Source organism: Corythoichthys intestinalis, chromosome 3 (assembly GCF_030265065.1).
Source record: "Corythoichthys intestinalis isolate RoL2023-P3 chromosome 3, ASM3026506v1, whole genome shotgun sequence".
Classification (NCBI taxonomy): Eukaryota; Metazoa; Chordata; class Actinopteri; order Syngnathiformes; family Syngnathidae; genus Corythoichthys; species Corythoichthys intestinalis.
This window is the reverse complement of record NC_080397.1, coordinates 30,033,787-30,050,896: the sequence shown is the minus strand read 5'-3', so window position 1 is coordinate 30,050,896 and position 17,110 is coordinate 30,033,787. Positions and strand designations below refer to the sequence as shown.

The following is a 17,110-nucleotide window of genomic DNA, read 5'->3' as shown; positions in this document are numbered from 1 at the left end:
TGCCTTGCCAATGCAATTGATGGATAAATAAAAATATAGACACAACGACATGTATGTTTGCCACTTTCCCACCAAAATTACTGCGAACCGGCTCTCTAATCACCGGATGTAGTATACGGACTACGTGTCCCATGATTACCCTGGGCTCACGCAGCCAATGGCATGGGACTTGGGGGTAATCTAACGTAGCATATCTAGGTTGCTATTTGATTATATCTAGTGCGAATTGTGCGAGTTTTGCCTGCGCATTAAAAATGTTAACATACGCTGCAAAAGTCATGTCTGCTTATTACTGCACAACACCAGCATATGACCGGTGACCGTCGCCGTTTTGCGCAATGCGCAAAGGAGTGTAACTTTTATTCTTCGATTTCTCTGTGAGTCAAATGCCGCCATCAAAAGAGCCAGATCTGGCTCACGAGCCATAGGTTCCCAACCCCTGCTCCAGAGCCATGTAGCCATGACAGATTATTTCATGTGGCCACACGGGGAACAAAAGTGCAAGAATGTGTTGGGAGAAATGTTTTGTATTCAAAAGTCCTCAGTTAATGTGGAAATTATGTTCATATTGCGTGTTGTTGTTGACATATTGTCTTTTCGCCACAAGATGGCAGGATGGGACTTAGTTGTCTAGCGCAGGGGTCCCCAACGACCCGGCCGCGGACCGGTACCGGTCCGTGGCGCATTTGGTACTGGGCCGCACAGAAATAATGAATAATTTATTAACGACTGCATTCTGGCTGATTGACTTTGGCCTGTGCCGCTTAACACACCAATATCCTTGTCTACTCTAGATATACAACTACAGAATAAGAGGTCGTCATAGAAATGCATTGACTGGACTGTTAGCAGTACATCTTGTTTTGTATATACAGTGGGGAGAACAAGCCAATGGGTTTTCCCATTGACAGTGTATCAAATACTTGTTCTCCCCACTGTATATGTGCGCTTGGCCTCGATAATAATGTATGATGTAGGTTGTCGCCCATCACATTTGTTACTGAAAATAATAACTAGCCCCACGCTAGAATGACTGAAAAACGGACGTCTTTGGACAGATTTTTACAGGGAAAAGGGAGCCTGACGAGCCAGAAGATGAGCCACAACCTCAAAGAAAATAAAATCTATGCTATTTCCCAACCATCAAAGACCCACGAACTGCGAAGGAGTGGATTCGTGACCCGTATGTGAATAAACCGAGTAATTCGAGCATGTCTGTGCAACAGGAATATCAGCTTGTAGAGATCGCAAATCACGGCGACCTTAAACGTACATTCTAGACAACAACTCTACCGAGGTTCTGGATTAGAGTCATTTCGGAATATCCTGACATCACTATGAGAGCACTGAAAACTGTGCTACAATTTCCAACATCGTATCTTTGTGAAGCTGGCTTGTCTCACTCTCCCATCTCGGGACCATCTCGTCTCAACGAAACAAGCTCAGGCCTCCCACTGATTCAGCGGGTGAGTTGTATTTTCCCTGCACTTAACACGACAGGGCTAAAAACAAATGTTATTTTATAATTGCTGTATTTTTCTGCCGCACATTGCCGGTGTTCTGACAAATTTGGCATGCGCGTAACATTAAAAAGGACCGCGAATGCAGCGATTCCAAAGTACACACTACAAACTTTCTTTAAAGACATGGTTATAAACTTACATTTGACATGTTAGCTGCACACAACAACTGCACGCAGCTCTCTCACTTAACGACTTTGCCGTGTCGTTAAGCATTAATTTACGCCATTTTTATGGTGCACATGTATTTTTATGATGTAAATAGTTTTTTAGCACCGTTGGATAACATTCAGAGTCCAACTGAATATAAAACAGGGCTTTTTTCACCACCACAAAAGCTTTGGGAGCGAAATTTCCTAAGGGTGCAAAATTTGACAGAACACCGGTCCGTGGTGCAAAAAAACCCCAAATCACACCGGTCCGTGGTGCAAAAAAGGTTGGAGACCCCTGGTCTAGAGTGCTACTTGTGTTGCGTCATTTTTGTTTGACTTTGATTACTTGAATTTGGGGATCGCCTGTGAAGACAGCACGAGAGATGGATGTATCCGCATGTCGGTGCCAGGTGGAAATTAAACACGCCGAGTTTCGGCTGAAAGAAAACTTATTCTCCGTCAATTATACCTACGAATGCAACGTTAAGCTGCAACCACCTCAACAGAATGAAATAAATAAATGTTGAAATAGATAATGAAATAATTAAATAAAAATTGAAATAAATATAAAATGAAATGAATTAATATAAATTGGAATAAATAAATAGTGAAAAATATAAATAAAAATTGAAATAAATATACACTGAAATAAATACAAACAAAACAAATATTTAAATGAATAAAAAATGTTGAAAAAATATTGAAATAGATAAATAAATATTTGAAATAGAAGCATTTTAATGACACTTTTGTTTATTTATTTAATTGTGTATTTAATTATTTAATTTTGCATTCCTTTAATAAAGTAGCCCGGTCTGTGGCATGAAATTTCCGATCTGAAAATGAGTCCCACTCAGGGCCGGCCCAGCCTGTACGCAGACTATGCAGCTGCTTAGGGCCCCTTACCACTAGGGGGGCCCAATCTGGCAATTGTTTAATTTGTGTTCTATTTTGTTTACTACAGTTTGCTTTATCTGAGTTTTGAGACTTGATTACAAGCTTAAAAAAATAAAAGTTCTTCCTTAACTTCTTTCTTTCCTCTTTTAGAAAAAGGTTTGGCGCTATCTACTGTAAGTACTGACAATCATTTGGGGTGAGAAGTTTGAAGTATGGCAACAAAATCTGATTAATATACAAAATATGGATGTATGGGTTGGATTGCATGTATGGGTTTCACAGTACACTGTGACGGAATGGTGGGCCAAAAATATGGGCCCCTTTGAATTATTTTGCTTAGGGCCCCCAAATGGCCTGGGCCGGCCCTGGTCCCGCTCCATATCGTCCCTACCAATGTTGAGTCCAAACCTACGCCCTTGAATGAACTGTTTGATCATCATTACTGTGGAGGGAAAAGAACAAACTTCCGTCATCCCAAATTTGCTATATGAGGGAGCCAGCATCATGTTGTGTGACTGCTTTGCTTCAGAAGACGTCGGTGTACTTGGCAAAATAGATGGCAACGTGATGTGGAAATACTGACGGATCTCGACACATCAGCCTGTGGGAAGTTAAAACTTGAGCCTCTTCCAAATGAAATCGAATAACCCGAAAGCATAACTAAAAAGATGTGGCTTCAGGTTAACAAAGAGTAAACGTCAAATCGTCAGATCTCCAGTTTTTCCTATTGAATATTGATGGATAGATCTGAAAAGACATCTGGAGTTTATCGTGTTTACTTTTCAATTTGCTCCGGTCCAAGCATACGGACCATATTGCACTGTCGCTTTAAGAGTCAAAAGGGGGGCTGATTCTCTGGTATGAATATTCAGTGTTGTGCGGGGTTGGACTTCAGTTGTCGGATGTTTTTCGTCCTGTGACAAGATATGCGCGCTTGTGTTAGCGTCAAGTGCTAATCAGCCTTCGGACATGGAGCTGCACATTCTGGACCACAGACTGCGAGTCGCCAGCATCACCAAAAGCGGCCTGGCTCATTTCACACACCCGCTGATCAAGTTGATATTTCTCCGCCGCCGGACGCGGTAAGCTGGGACTCATTGATCGCCTCACCCGGTGATTCATAGAAGATGTTTTATGTCGATTGGCACATCTATTGGCGCTTTCAGCCTTTCTTGTTGACAAAAGGACCAGTTTTGCTTATTCAGGGCGAAACTATCACCGCTTAAATGTGTTTTGCATTTAATAGAAGCTCGTGTTTTGCTGATGTTTGTTTGAGGGGAGCTGGGAGATTTGTGTGTTATCTTTCACGCAACAACACACAAGAATGACTCACTTTTGTTGAACTTTTGAGGGAATTTTCTCCGCAAAATAAAGTTTGATGTCTGCATTGTACTCTGCAAGAATTGTGTGCCTCCACCTCGATTGGGGCGAATTCCCTGTGCTAAATTGCGAATGGTCACGAATGCAGCGTTCGCCGTTTTGGGCACGCCACACACCTGTGCATGGCTAAAGCCATGCCCACTGTCTCCTATTGGCTGTCCAATTGATTTTTTTTAAATAGCTTTATATTTCTTGATCTAAAGTATCACAAACACACACAATACAGAACAGATCACACAAAAATGCAATACTGTGCATTACAGTCCAAGGAATATACGGAAGGGAAAAAAACCTTGGTGACACAATTATGTCCAATGAACATGCCTTCATTTGTTCACAAAGAAGAATTTGCGTAAAACGAGTACCGTATTGGCCCGAATATAAGACAGCCCTGATTATAAGACGAACCCCTCTTTTTAAAGACTCAAGTTTGAAAAAACACATTTTGAACACCAAATTAATTTTTATACAGAAAATAAATACTGTACATCTGAAACAAATGATTATAACAATATATTTGAAAGAAAAAGCATGTTATTTTGCCTCATTCAAATATTAGTATCTGAACATTTAAATATATAAACTAAAGTGCAATCACATTCGTAAATGAATGGCTTCTGGTTTTTGAAATGTAAATAAACTAGGGCTGTCAAAATGATCGCGTTAATGGGTAGTAATTATTTTTTGTAATGAATCACGTTAAAATATTTGACGCAATTAATGCACAAATGCCCCGCTCAGACAGATTTAAATGACAGTACAGTCAAATGCCCACTTGTTAATTGTGTTTTGTGGAGTTTTGCTGCACTCTGCTGGCGCTTGGGCGCGACTGATTTTATGGGTTTCAGCACCATGAGCATTGTGTAATTATTGACATCAACAATGGTGAGCTACTAGTTTATTTTTTTGTTTGAAAATTTTACAAATTTTATTAAAACGAAAACATTAAGAGGGGTTTTAATATAAAATTTCTATAACTTGTACTAACATTTATCTTTTAAGAACTACAAGTCTTTCTATCCATGGCTATCCATGGCTTTAACAGAATGTTAATAATGTTAATGCCGTCTTGTTGATTTACTGTTATAATAAACAAATACAGTCCTTATGTAACGCATGTTGAATATATATATCCATCTTGTCTGATCTTTCCATTCCAACAATAATTTACAGAAAAATATTGCATATTTTATAGATGGTTTGAATTGCGATTAAGTGTGATTAATTACGATTAATTAATTTTTAAGCTGGAATTAACTCGATTAAAAATTTTAATCATTTGACAGCCCTAAAATAAACCAATCTATTGTGATAAAACAACAAAATTTCAATAACTGCATTAACCATCAAACTGAAGTCTGTCTGTCTTGAAACAAATCTGACTAAGGAAAAACATTGCAATAAAATAATGCAAACTGGTTAAACTTGAGAGTAGCTGAGATCTGTCATGACAGAACATCGCTTCAATGATATCTGGCGCCATCTAGCGTCGTGAATGGCTATAACGTCTAGACCGCGAATAAAAGACGACCCCCACTTTTTCAGTCTTATTTCAATGCAAAAAACACCGTCTTATATCCAGGCCAATACGGGACTTATTTATGCTCAGAATTGTTGTGTTCCTTCTTCAAAAATAATCAGTGTACTTACCCAGATAGCAGACCGACGTTGAAAAGATCTATAAAGTAGTTACTAGACGTATACTGATTACCGGTTTCAAGGTATACCATGGTATGAAACGAGCGGTTTCAAAACCGCAGAATTTTCCGTCATACAGTCCCTAAGGTATTAGCTATTTTTTATGTCCCAAAAATGCATGGAGAAATCCCTCGCTTGCAGCTGTAAGGCTCAACTCTTTCCCACCGGTTGTTGCTCAGTGTCAGTGAATCAGCTGTGCTACACGTTGGCTGGAGGAGGTGAAACTCCTGAACTTTTTCCCCCATCGAAGAAAACGAAATCGCTGGTATAGGAATACTTCGGCCACAGAAAAGTTAGACGGCCGCGGCTTAGAGGAGGAGGGCCAGCCGACATGTAAAACTTATTTGCAGAGGATGGCAGCCAAGGAGGCAATACCTCCTACATGATTTCGCATTTATACAAAATTAAAGGTTAGTAAACACTGTCATGAACGTTTCCCAACAGCTGTTAGAGTTAACTCCAGCGTGTTTAGTGTGTCTAGCGGTGGTAAAACGTGGTGTTTTTTTCTCTCTAGCAACAGTCTGTGTTGAGAAGGAGTGTGTGTGTGTATAATGTAAACATGATACGAGTCGTGTACACATGCTTTTTATAGAAAATAATTATTTTTGTTCTGATGGTAATAATGTTGAGTTGTGGCTGTGGGTTTAGGCTCACTTGAAGGACTGCAGTTATTCAATTTTATTTAGAATATTTTTTTATGTGTTTTAATTTATTTTAACTTAACATTATACTTATTCTCCAATTTGCTAATGTTTTGAAAAATAAAAATCCTGCAATGGCTTTTTTTTTTTTTTTTAACCCAGATATCTCAAAAGTAACACATGCTAGAGCTGTAATTGCAATACCGTGATATTTTGGCTTAAGGTTATCATATCGTCACAATATCATACCGGCACATGCCTAATAGTCACATGCCTGCTCATGTATTATATAAGATTGGGCCACTTGTTAAAGTTTGGATAAAGACAATTTAAAAGCTTGACACCAAAGCCCCTCCTACCTCATTGTAACTACTTTATTGTAATGAAGTCTGTTGTTTAATATCTCCTCTCCTATTTCTTTACGTCTCTTTTATATTCAGCTATTTCTGACTGTCATGGAATTATTTTCATCATGTACTAGTTTAAAACTGACAACTAGCAAACATCATCTGTACTGAGATGTCAATTAATTCAAAATGTGACAGTTTACTAAACAGTTACATAAGAATCTAATCCATGTCTTTTAATTGCCCCCAAAAAGTACTGTAGTTTAAGAAAAATATTCAAATTTTCTTTTAATTGATGAATACTTTTTTAATTTACTAAATAAACATGTCCTTTTACGTGTTGTTCTGAATACTAAGTTTGAAACAGATGACGCCAAAATCCAAGTTTGTCATTTTGTGTTGGCAGACCATAGTGGCAAAGTTTGTTGAACATCAAAATTCTTGTTTAATAAAATACACCTTTAAAGCCTATCTTTCTAGGAATTAAAATATAACCAAAGCATATTTGTGTGATTTTTTTTTTTTTTTTTTTTCCCAAACGATATGAAGTTATCCCTGTGAGAAAAAGCTGTTTTTCTCTCTCTGGATGTTTTTCCATTTCCCCCTTTTGAGGCCCCTCTGCCGTTCAGTGGCAAGGGATCGGATGATGTGCCAACTTACTAGAAAGTAGACTATGTGCATAGTGTAGTGGTATTCTGGCCACATTTTTCTTTGTTTTTTTCAGTGCCAGTTTGTGGACACAAGTGTCTAGCTGCCTTCTTGCATAGTCATAAACCTTTGTTGCAAATCCTAGCAGTCAACACCAAATGTAATGAATGTGACAAGTGGTTTGCCAAGCTCTTCAATGTCGGGGGGATTTATAATCTGGCTGCCAATGGAACTGGACTCCTTGCATATGTTGTGAAGTCATTGGACAGTCATTGCAGTTGCAGCAGAAGCATGGCAGAGCATCACCATACACAAAACACAGAGCCTGGTCGTGTCCGTGGGTTTCAGTCCTTAGAAAAGTGACATTTTGATTAATTATGTTCGTGGTATTTTATCGATCAAAAGTCCACGATAGTTAATGCTAGCATACATAAGTATGTTGTACTGTATGTCTGTCTATAATGTACTGTGCAAAGAATAAAATGGAGATTAGCAGAACTGTTAAAGTTATTCAAAACCTTTTAAAACTGATGCCCAGTCATTACCAAACATGGAGCAATGAAACATACAATATAAAATTACTGATACATGAATGACCTGCACTGCTCACATTGTTCATGAGCAGCCAATTTGTTCCTGTTACAAGATGTGAAAAGGGTTTTTTTTTGCGTATGTGGGTGGCTGTTTCCAGTCTCAAAGCCCACAACAATTGGTGGATATCCCCTCCCCTTTGCTGCCTCGGCCACATACAGGCCATTGTTGCTTGAGTGCCCGTTCGCTGGTTTTTCCACTGTTGTATCATGCCTTATCGCTCACGCAAAATGATGTATTTGTATTTCAGATGCAAGTTCTTCAGTATGACCGAGACCCCCGAGAACTACACGCTCGTGTTGGATGAGGAGGGCTTCAAAGGTGCCCCGCTCACCACAAAATGCACTTATATATCATGTATGCTGCCAAATATGCAGAATAACTATTTGAAATTCACTACACACGTTAAATGAAAACTACATAAAACTTTGTATATACGGTAAATAATATATAGTATGTGCTCCATTAACGTCATGTTTCAATACACCAGTTGTTGCAAGTGTTGCCTTGAGATGAGAGTTTAATTTCTTCCAATCAAACACATATCTCAATTCAATTCAGTTCAATTTTATTTGTATAGCCCTGAATCACAACAACGTTGTCTCAAAGGGCTTTGCAGAGGCAATATGATTCACAATCAGAAACAGCAAATGAAGCAACAAAGATGAATAAATAAAGTTCAAGTCCTGGGTATCCCCCATCATTAGACCCTCCATGTCGGCAAGGAAAAACTCCAAAAACTCCAGAGTCTTTGGGAGAAAATGAGAAACCTTGGGGAGTACCACAGTCTTGAGAGATCCACTCCCAGGACAGATAGACAGGAAGCCCCAGGACTGCTAATGGCAATTAGCAGGTGAAGTTACACTCCGTAAAGATGCAGTGGAGTAAAGGAACAAGAAGAGGTCCATCTAGCCAGATAAGATGGGGGTAGCAACGAGGACGTCCATCCAGCCAGGGGTCCGGACAGTCAGGAGGCTGTAGCTGAAAAATAGCCCCTCCCCAGGGGGAAAGGGGACACGGGGTGACTAGTGGTGAAGAGACTAGACAACTAGATATTAACATTGGAAAATAGAAATAAAGTAAGATAAGTGGTAGGTAGAGTGAGGAAAAAGGAGATGGAACTCAGTGGCTGTACTTCCCCCAGCCTTATAGCTTCTAGTGCAGCTTAGACTAAACTTTGAGTCTACTCTGACTTCAACTAGCCTGACCATAAGCTTTGTTGAATAGGAACGTTTTTAATCTAATCTTAAATGTGTAGACTGTCTCGGCTTCTTTAACCCTTTAAGGTCTGGGCCTATTTTGTCTGATTTTGCATGCCTTTGAAGTTGCCTTTATATTTCAAAGAAAGAATTGTTTACGATGGCCTGGTTTGGTCCCTTTTTTTGTGACACCTTGAACTTCATGTCCAAACTGTTGTTTCCTTCACTGACCAATTATAAATCATCATTTTGGGCCCAAAAAACCAAAAATTCCAAAATCGTTTTGTCAAAATTTTTAATATTGATGTCCAATTGACAACCAAACATGCGTAACGAACCGTTTTGAAACTTTGTAATATTTATTCAACATGTTAGGATGAACATTCAACCAAAAAATTTTAGAATAAATAGTCTTATATTTGACAATTCAACATAAACAACAGGTATAGCCATAGGCGTTTTTAGCCTTTATACATGCTCTAGTCAAAACCGGTTATATACAGCAGACCAAACAGTGAAGAACAGTGAAAAAATATATACCATCTAACACAAAAAGTGTTTAGAGGCCATCTCTTTATGAGTTTAGGTATTGCGGCCCATCACCTGATGAAAACTATGTACACACAATCAAGCTTCTTGAACACACATTTATATACACAAATTGAGAAGACTGATTGTGGGGAAAAAAATATATATATATAACATTGGGAAAAAAAAGTATTTTCAAAAATATTTACAATAAACAAGTTATATTTTTTTCAGGCATGCCACTCCGAAAAGCAGTTTCGTCCTGGGACACAGGGCTACATCACACAGCCCACACTTCCATGGGGTGTCGGTCCTCTTTCCACCCTTCCATTTTCATTTCACTTTACTTTCATTGTCACTATAAATGTACATGAAAAAAAGTTAGTATTTATGAAAATAATAAAGTATAAAATAAAAATATATACAGCAATAAATAATAATGGACATCTATATGTATGACAATAGAAAGAATACCATAGCTGAATATGTGCTACATCCCTAATCTTCATATAGAAAGAACACCACCACAAATTATAAATTCCTGCCTGGGATACACACAGTGCACGTACGACTTTTATCTGATATGCACATTTTATTATTATATACACAAACACACACTTATATTGCATCAAAATTAACTTTGGCTTGCAATATCAAAAGAAACTTTCAAAAGAAACTTTTTCAGCATAAAAAAAAAAAGTGAGTTGGCTTACCTCTGCTCGCCGATGGCGTCACCCACGTGTTCAAATCCGTCACTATCTTCACTCGAGGACTCTTCCGAAGAAGACAATGATGACGAATTTGGACCATCCTCTTCCTCAAGTTGATCAAAAAGCACAATTGCTTGTGCTAAATTTAGTTTTCTGTTCATTCTCAAAGTCACACAAAGTCGCTGCGCGATCCAAACGGCCGTCGCTCGCCACCTCGCTGCTTCAGAACACTCCTCCCTCTCGTTCGGTGGAACCTCGCACGGCAGTTATATTTATAAAAAAAAAAAAAACGCATTTTGTGCTTCCACTGTGACTTCGAAAGGGTTCGTTTGATTTGTGTTTTTTTCATGGAGCTTCCGTTTTGAAAAAGGACAAGAAATGATGGAAATATAGACATAAACAAATGATCCATGCAGCGTTTTAATGTTTTTTTGAGAGGACAATAAAACTATAAAACTTAAATGACAATATCTCACGTTTTAGTTGGTCGATTAAATTCAAATAATAACGAGAGTAAACCGCAACTTCCGCACTTTAAAACGAGACCAACCAACGGCATGTGGGTGACGTAATTAAAACGTGAGGGCGCTTCAAAGACGACGTGCGCTGAGGACGCGCCGGCGCGTCCTTCAACTCTCAAGGGTTAATATTGGCTGGAAGCTGATTCCATAAAACAGGGGCTTGGTGGCTAATGGCTCTAGCTCCGACAGTACTTTTAGAAACCCTGGGAACTACCAGTAGACCTGCATTCTGAGAGCGGAGTGTTCTGTTGGGGCGGTATGGAACCAGAGCATCGGTGAGATAAGATGGCCCCAACCCATTAATGGTCTTAAATGTAAGAAGGAGGATTTTAAATTTAATTCTAAACTCGACTGGAAGCCAGTGAAGGGCCTGGAGCACAGGGGCGATGTACGCTCTTCTATTGGTTCCTGTTAAAAGGCTTGCTGCTGCGTTTTGGACTAGCTGAAGACATTTTAGAGAACTTTTAGGACAAGCTGCAAGTAGGGAGTTACAGTAATCCAATCTCGATGTAACGAACGCGTGAATTAATTTTTCTGCATCGCTTTTAGATAAAATATTTCTCATTTTGGCTATGTTGCGCAGGTGAAAGAAGGCCGTTCTGCAGGTTTGTTTAATGTGAGCTTTAAACGATAAGTCAGGGTCGGAAAAAAACTCCTATGTTTTTAACTGTGGTGCTGGAGGCTACACTTACATTGTCCAAAGTGACTATCTGGGCAGCTAAAGAGTCTCTCACACTTTTCGGGCCTATTATAAGGACTTCTGTCTTTTCAGGGTTCAGTAGAAGATAGTTAGTGCTCATCCAGGTATTTATATCTCGGACGCAGGTGCTTAGTTTGTCCACTTGCCTGATCTGCTCAGGTTTAATTGACAAATACATTTGTGTGTCGTCAGCGTAACAATGAAAGTTAATGCTATGTTTTGTGATGATATTACCTAGAGGAAGCATATACAGCGTAAACAAGATGGGCCCAAGGACCAATCCTTGCGGCACACCATAACTAACTCGTACGGTGATGATTGCTCGTTTACATTGACAAACTGGTACCTATTAGATAAATATGATTTAAGCCAGCAGAGGGCTGCTCCTCTAATGCCTATGTCACATTGTAGTCTCTGCAATAAGATATTATGGTCGATTGTGTCAAAGGCTACACTCAGGTCCAACAAAACCAGGATCGAGACTAATCCAACATCAGCGGCTAGTAATAGAATAGCTCCAAAACACTTCTCTCAAATAATCTTTTATCTCATTGAAATGAATGGAAAATATTTTTTGCAACATGCAATTCAAGGGACTTGTATCTCAAATCTGCACCATGCTTTGAATTACAGTACTGTAACGAGAGCTGCAAATAACAATTATTTATTTATCTGTTGTTTTTTTCTATTTAATCAGCTTCTTTCAAAAACATTATATTTCACAATAAAGACACATAAATTTATTCTCATTCAGTCGTTACAGTTTGGTCCATAACATTCGTTAGAAAATCGGTCAAAATGTCGATCATTGTTTTCCAAAGTAAAACTAAATTGCATTTGCAAATTTTTATTTAAAAAAAAAAAAAAATCTACAAAAATGATGTGTCAGCCTGGTGTTTTAAATCTGCTATGTTTTTGCGGTCAGAGTTGGAGGCGTCTGAGCATGTGCAGGTGGAGAGCTCTGTATGGCTGCCGCTCAACGTACTGTCAGATGGCAACGCTTCGGTCAGCTCGCAGCCGCTCGGAGTCACCAAAATCGCCAAGTCCGTCATCGCGCCACTGGCATGCCAGCACGTCTCCGTCTTCATGCTTTCCACCTATCAGACCGACTTCATACTGGTTAGCCCACGCTATCAAATCAATCCCTTTTACAGAAAAAGCCTTTTTTTTGTGTGTGTGTTTTTTTTTTTTTACTGCCAGCATTTTAATTTGAGTACGAAAAACATTCATCTTCTTGGTGACTCATAATGAGAATCATTAAGATCTTTGACAAAAAATTTATATTTTGAGAAATGTCACATTATGTGGGGATATGTCTTTATAGATTTTTTTCAAGAAAATGTTTTTGTTTTTAAAAATTTTTTAAATATGTACATGAAATATGTAAAATATGTACCTTTAGAAAATAGTTCATCAATTCACCCTTAACCAAAAAGGACTATTCTAAAGATCAAGGATTACGTCCTGCTGGCCAGTTTTTATCGGCCAGCAGAATTTTTTTTTAAAAATATTGAATATGGCCAGTACAAGAAGCTTCAATTTAGCCTACATTCTGTTGCACATTTCTGCTTTGTCACTAGATAATGGGGGTGTGCCTTCTAAGGCGCCCAACGATTCGATTCGATTATAATTCAGAGTGCTACGATCCGATAATTGAATGATTATCACGGTATTATCGATGATCACAGGTATGTTTGTAGCGTCACTGCTGTATTTAATCTTGATTTACATGTTGTACATATGGAGTAACTTCTGTCAGTGCCCTTTCCGTTGTCATGTTGATAAAAATCAAAATGCTTCCAAACGCTAGTTTTTAATCCTGAGGAGTAAATCTCTGGTTCAGTAACTTCCGTTACCGCAGTCCTCTCCTTATGTGTTACTGTAGGTTTCCGGGCGGCAGGCGTGTCTTTTACTTTCGTTCTGCGAGCAGCGGTAGTGTTCCTGTCATTAAATTATTATGGAAAATAATCGTTTTGGAACATTTATGAATCATAATCGTATCGCCACGTGTTGAAGATAGGCAATTAAACAGTGCCTCTCCATTAGCACAGCGGTCAAAACCTGACAACATGTTTAACTCATTGTAGGAAACTGTAGAATTTTATCATTTTGTTTATTGACATAAAGAAACTTGTATTAAAAATCAAATGTAATAAATTGCAGTATCTTGGTTGTGATTTTATCCTGTTGCTGGATATTTTCTCTTTGTCGGCAATGTAGTATGTTTGAGTATTGTAAATATATACTGTATATATCGGAATATTCTTATACCACTGGATTATTTTGTTGCTTGTAGCCCTTAACCCATTCACTGCCATTGATAGTTCTAGACATCAAATCAATTTCAGTTGGGAACGCTGGCATTGAGAGGTCATGTTTCACTGCACACATTTCGTACGATTGGTATCAAATCCCTGTCAATTTGGATTGGACGTCTGTTGTTGTCAATGGCTGCCAATGATTTAACACTTTAAATTTTTTTTTTTTTTTTTAAACAATTATTAAACAGATTTTCAACTAAAAATGAACTATGTCAGTTTTTCATGAATACATCTCAGGGGTGAAAGTGGCTATAATTTCTTGCCGAAACTCCCCGACGTGAAAGTCGCCACGGAGCCAGAAATGATGTTTTTATTTTTTATTTTTTTCATTCATTTTTTCGAGGGGGGTGGTGTCAAAACTCTTGAACTACTGAAATGCAAAGAAATCAGTTTTAGCACAGTTATTTGTATAACACATACAAAAACTGATTTTCATTCAAAATTGTATTTTTTCAATGATTTGCAAAATAAAAGTTAACAAAAACAGCAATAACCCCAACCTCCATCTCCTAATTTTTATTTTCCCTCATTTCCTCACATACTAAATGCCAAATCTCAATTTAAACTACTTAAGAACATAGGATGTATATTAAAATTGAAGTTTATGTAAACATTTGTTTATTTTTTTAATAACAAAGATAAAAGTAATATGCATGCAGAAAAATAAGTACAAATGACTTGTATTATGCAGAGTGAAATGGAATATATTTTAAAGATCGCGCAAACATTGACATTTTTTAATCATAAAGGAAATAAATAAGTAGCCTAACATTAATGAACAAATATAAGTCCAAAGTGCACATTGACAGCTAAGATGTTCTGAACCTCCCCATCAGAGCAAATACAACTAAATATGATAAATAAGCCTCCTCAACTTTTTCGTTGCTCATAAAGATTTGATCCATTTTATGTTGCCTTGCCCTTTTTTGTCGCATCAATTCAACAACCTTTTATTTAAAAAAAAAAAAATGTTTTTGCTCTTCCAGAAAACATGCACATTTGAACCAATCAGAGTTAACTATCTCTGCTGATCACATGTCAGTATGTCAGCCAATTAAACTGATAAATGAGTCCAGGCATTTTGCTTTGCTGTGTGCATTCGCACATTGACGTGCCTCATCATCGTCAGACTCTGATAACTGCAGCAGCTGGGGAAACCTCCATGCCTTCCGTGGAATAAATAATATGGGTGGAAACGGATAACACTACACAAGCACTTTATTATGCTTGTTGTTAACACTTGTGTATGTAAATCTGATGTTGTCAGATTGTTTTCTTCTTGGAGACGAAATGCATGTGTGGCAGCTTAGCAATTTTTTTTTTTTTTTTTTACATAGCGTTTTGACAGTTGCCGTCATATTTTCAGAACCAAAGCACCGTGTACCGGAACAGCATTCTGGCCCTGAATTTTATACCGGAACTGCGTTCCTGACCGTTCTGGCCCACTTTCACCCCTGATACATCCCTAAAATCTTCAAAGACATAGTTTAGGTTAGCTTCATGAGATTCACCCTCCTGGTCTTTTCATTTTGTGCAGGTGAGAGAACAGGACCTGTCAGTTGTTGTTGGCACTCTAGAGGAGGAATTTAACATTTACCGTGAGGTAGGAGGAGAGTCGCTTCTTGTCCGAAGCCACAATGTCGCCAATGGCCTCCACAAGAACGGAAAAGAAGGTGAGCGCTTTGCCAAAGAATGAATGTGACATGGATTGACAACAAGCGACGTCGAGTTGCAATGTAGTACAAATTTAAGGCAATAATGAAAGCTTTCTAGAGATGTCATTATTTTTGTGAGATTTGAAGCCCCCCAAAAAATAGCTTATTCAATTTACTTACCTCTATTTTATCAGCAGCTGTGCAGCCCACACTTCACCCAGTGCTCATCCCACAAAACCGGTTCTGCGTCATGTCCCTGGATCCAGACACGTTGCCCTCCGTCGCTACTACGCTCATTGACGTGCTATTCTACTCTGGCTGGTGAGATGGACTGCAGTGCTACTGTCAAACACAAGGTGGCAGTGTTGCTTAAGGCACACTTAAAATAACATAATTCTCTGCTTTGGGGAATGCCTTTGTTTTGTGGGGCTTATCTATTGTAAACAAATTAGGGCTGTCAAACGATTAAAATTTTTAATCGAGTTAATCACAGTTCAAAAATTAATTGTAATTAATCGCAATTCAAACCATCTATAAAATATGCCATATTTTTCTATAAATTGTTGGAATGGAAAGATAAGACACAAGACGGATATATACATTCAACATACTGTACATAAGTACTGTATTTGTTTATTATAACAATAAATCAACAAGATGGCATTAACATTAACATTCTGTTAAAGCGATCCATGGATAGAAAGACTCGTAGTTCTTAAAAGATAAAGGTTAGTACAAGTTATAGAAATTTTATGTTAAAACCCCTCGTAATGTTTTCGTTTTAATAAAATTTGTAAAATTTTCAAACAAAAAATAAACTAGTAGCTCACCATTGTTGATGTCAAATATTTCACAATGCTGAAACCCATAAAATCAGTCGCACCCAACACACAATACACAAACAACACAAATAACAAATGGACATGACACTGTGCTGTCATTTTATTCTGTTTGAATGGGGCATGTGCGTTAAATGCGTCAAATATTTAAACGTGATTAATTTAAAAAATTAATTCCCGCCCGTTAACGCGATAATTTTGACAGCCCTAAAACAAATTTATTGCATTTCTTGTTGCTAAGTATAACTGCCCTCTGGGGCTAAATCTAAGAAAATGTATTCCATGAGTCGTATCCATTTTAAAAATACCAGGTTGCTGTCACAACCCATGTTTGTGTTGCATCTTTATTGTGTTGCTACTCCTGCGGTCGAAAAACAGTCACAAGGCTTCTTTTCTGCTGGATGCCGCAAGCAAAGGCAGCAATCGGGCATTGTGTTGAACTGTTCTTCACATGCTACTGGTGCCAGGGTTTTCTATACACCTCCTAACTCATTTATTGTCTCGCAGTGGTCTTGCGTGAATTGTTGAGAATATTTCAATCGCTCAGCGGAACGGATCAGATCCAGTGGCCGTTTTATGCGTGCACTCTTGATGAGTCATGAGGCATAGATGCCGGACTTCAGCTTTGCTTCGTGAGACATGTTTGTAGAACTACTCATGTTGCTTAATGAAACAGACTTTGGGGGCCATTTGTCTCCACTGAAAATGGCTAAAATGGCCACTTCAAGCAGCCCAGCCAGACTTGCGCCATGTACAAGATACA

At 38.3% G+C, this 17,110-nt stretch overlaps 1 protein-coding gene across 2 annotated transcripts in view; it reads left to right on the top strand.

The window, feature by feature from the left end:
• The first annotated feature begins 3,428 nt into the window (after window positions 1–3,428).
• The window catches only part of castor1 (cytosolic arginine sensor for mTORC1 subunit 1), a 29,087-nt gene continuing 15,405 nt past the window's right edge, over window positions 3,429–17,110 (top strand). Inside the window, exons 1-5 of one of the 2 annotated variants that reach the window (XM_057832587.1) lie at window positions 3,429–3,651; window positions 8,125–8,195; window positions 12,458–12,651; window positions 15,391–15,526; window positions 15,703–15,829. In XM_057832587.1, coding sequence (XP_057688570.1) covers window positions 3,539–3,651; window positions 8,125–8,195; window positions 12,458–12,651; window positions 15,391–15,526; window positions 15,703–15,829 — 641 coding nt within the window. In that variant the 5' untranslated portion in view covers window positions 3,429–3,538. The remainder of the gene's footprint in view (window positions 3,652–8,124; window positions 8,196–12,457; window positions 12,652–15,390; window positions 15,527–15,702; window positions 15,830–17,110) is intronic. The other variant, XM_057832588.1, reaches the window with a different exon arrangement.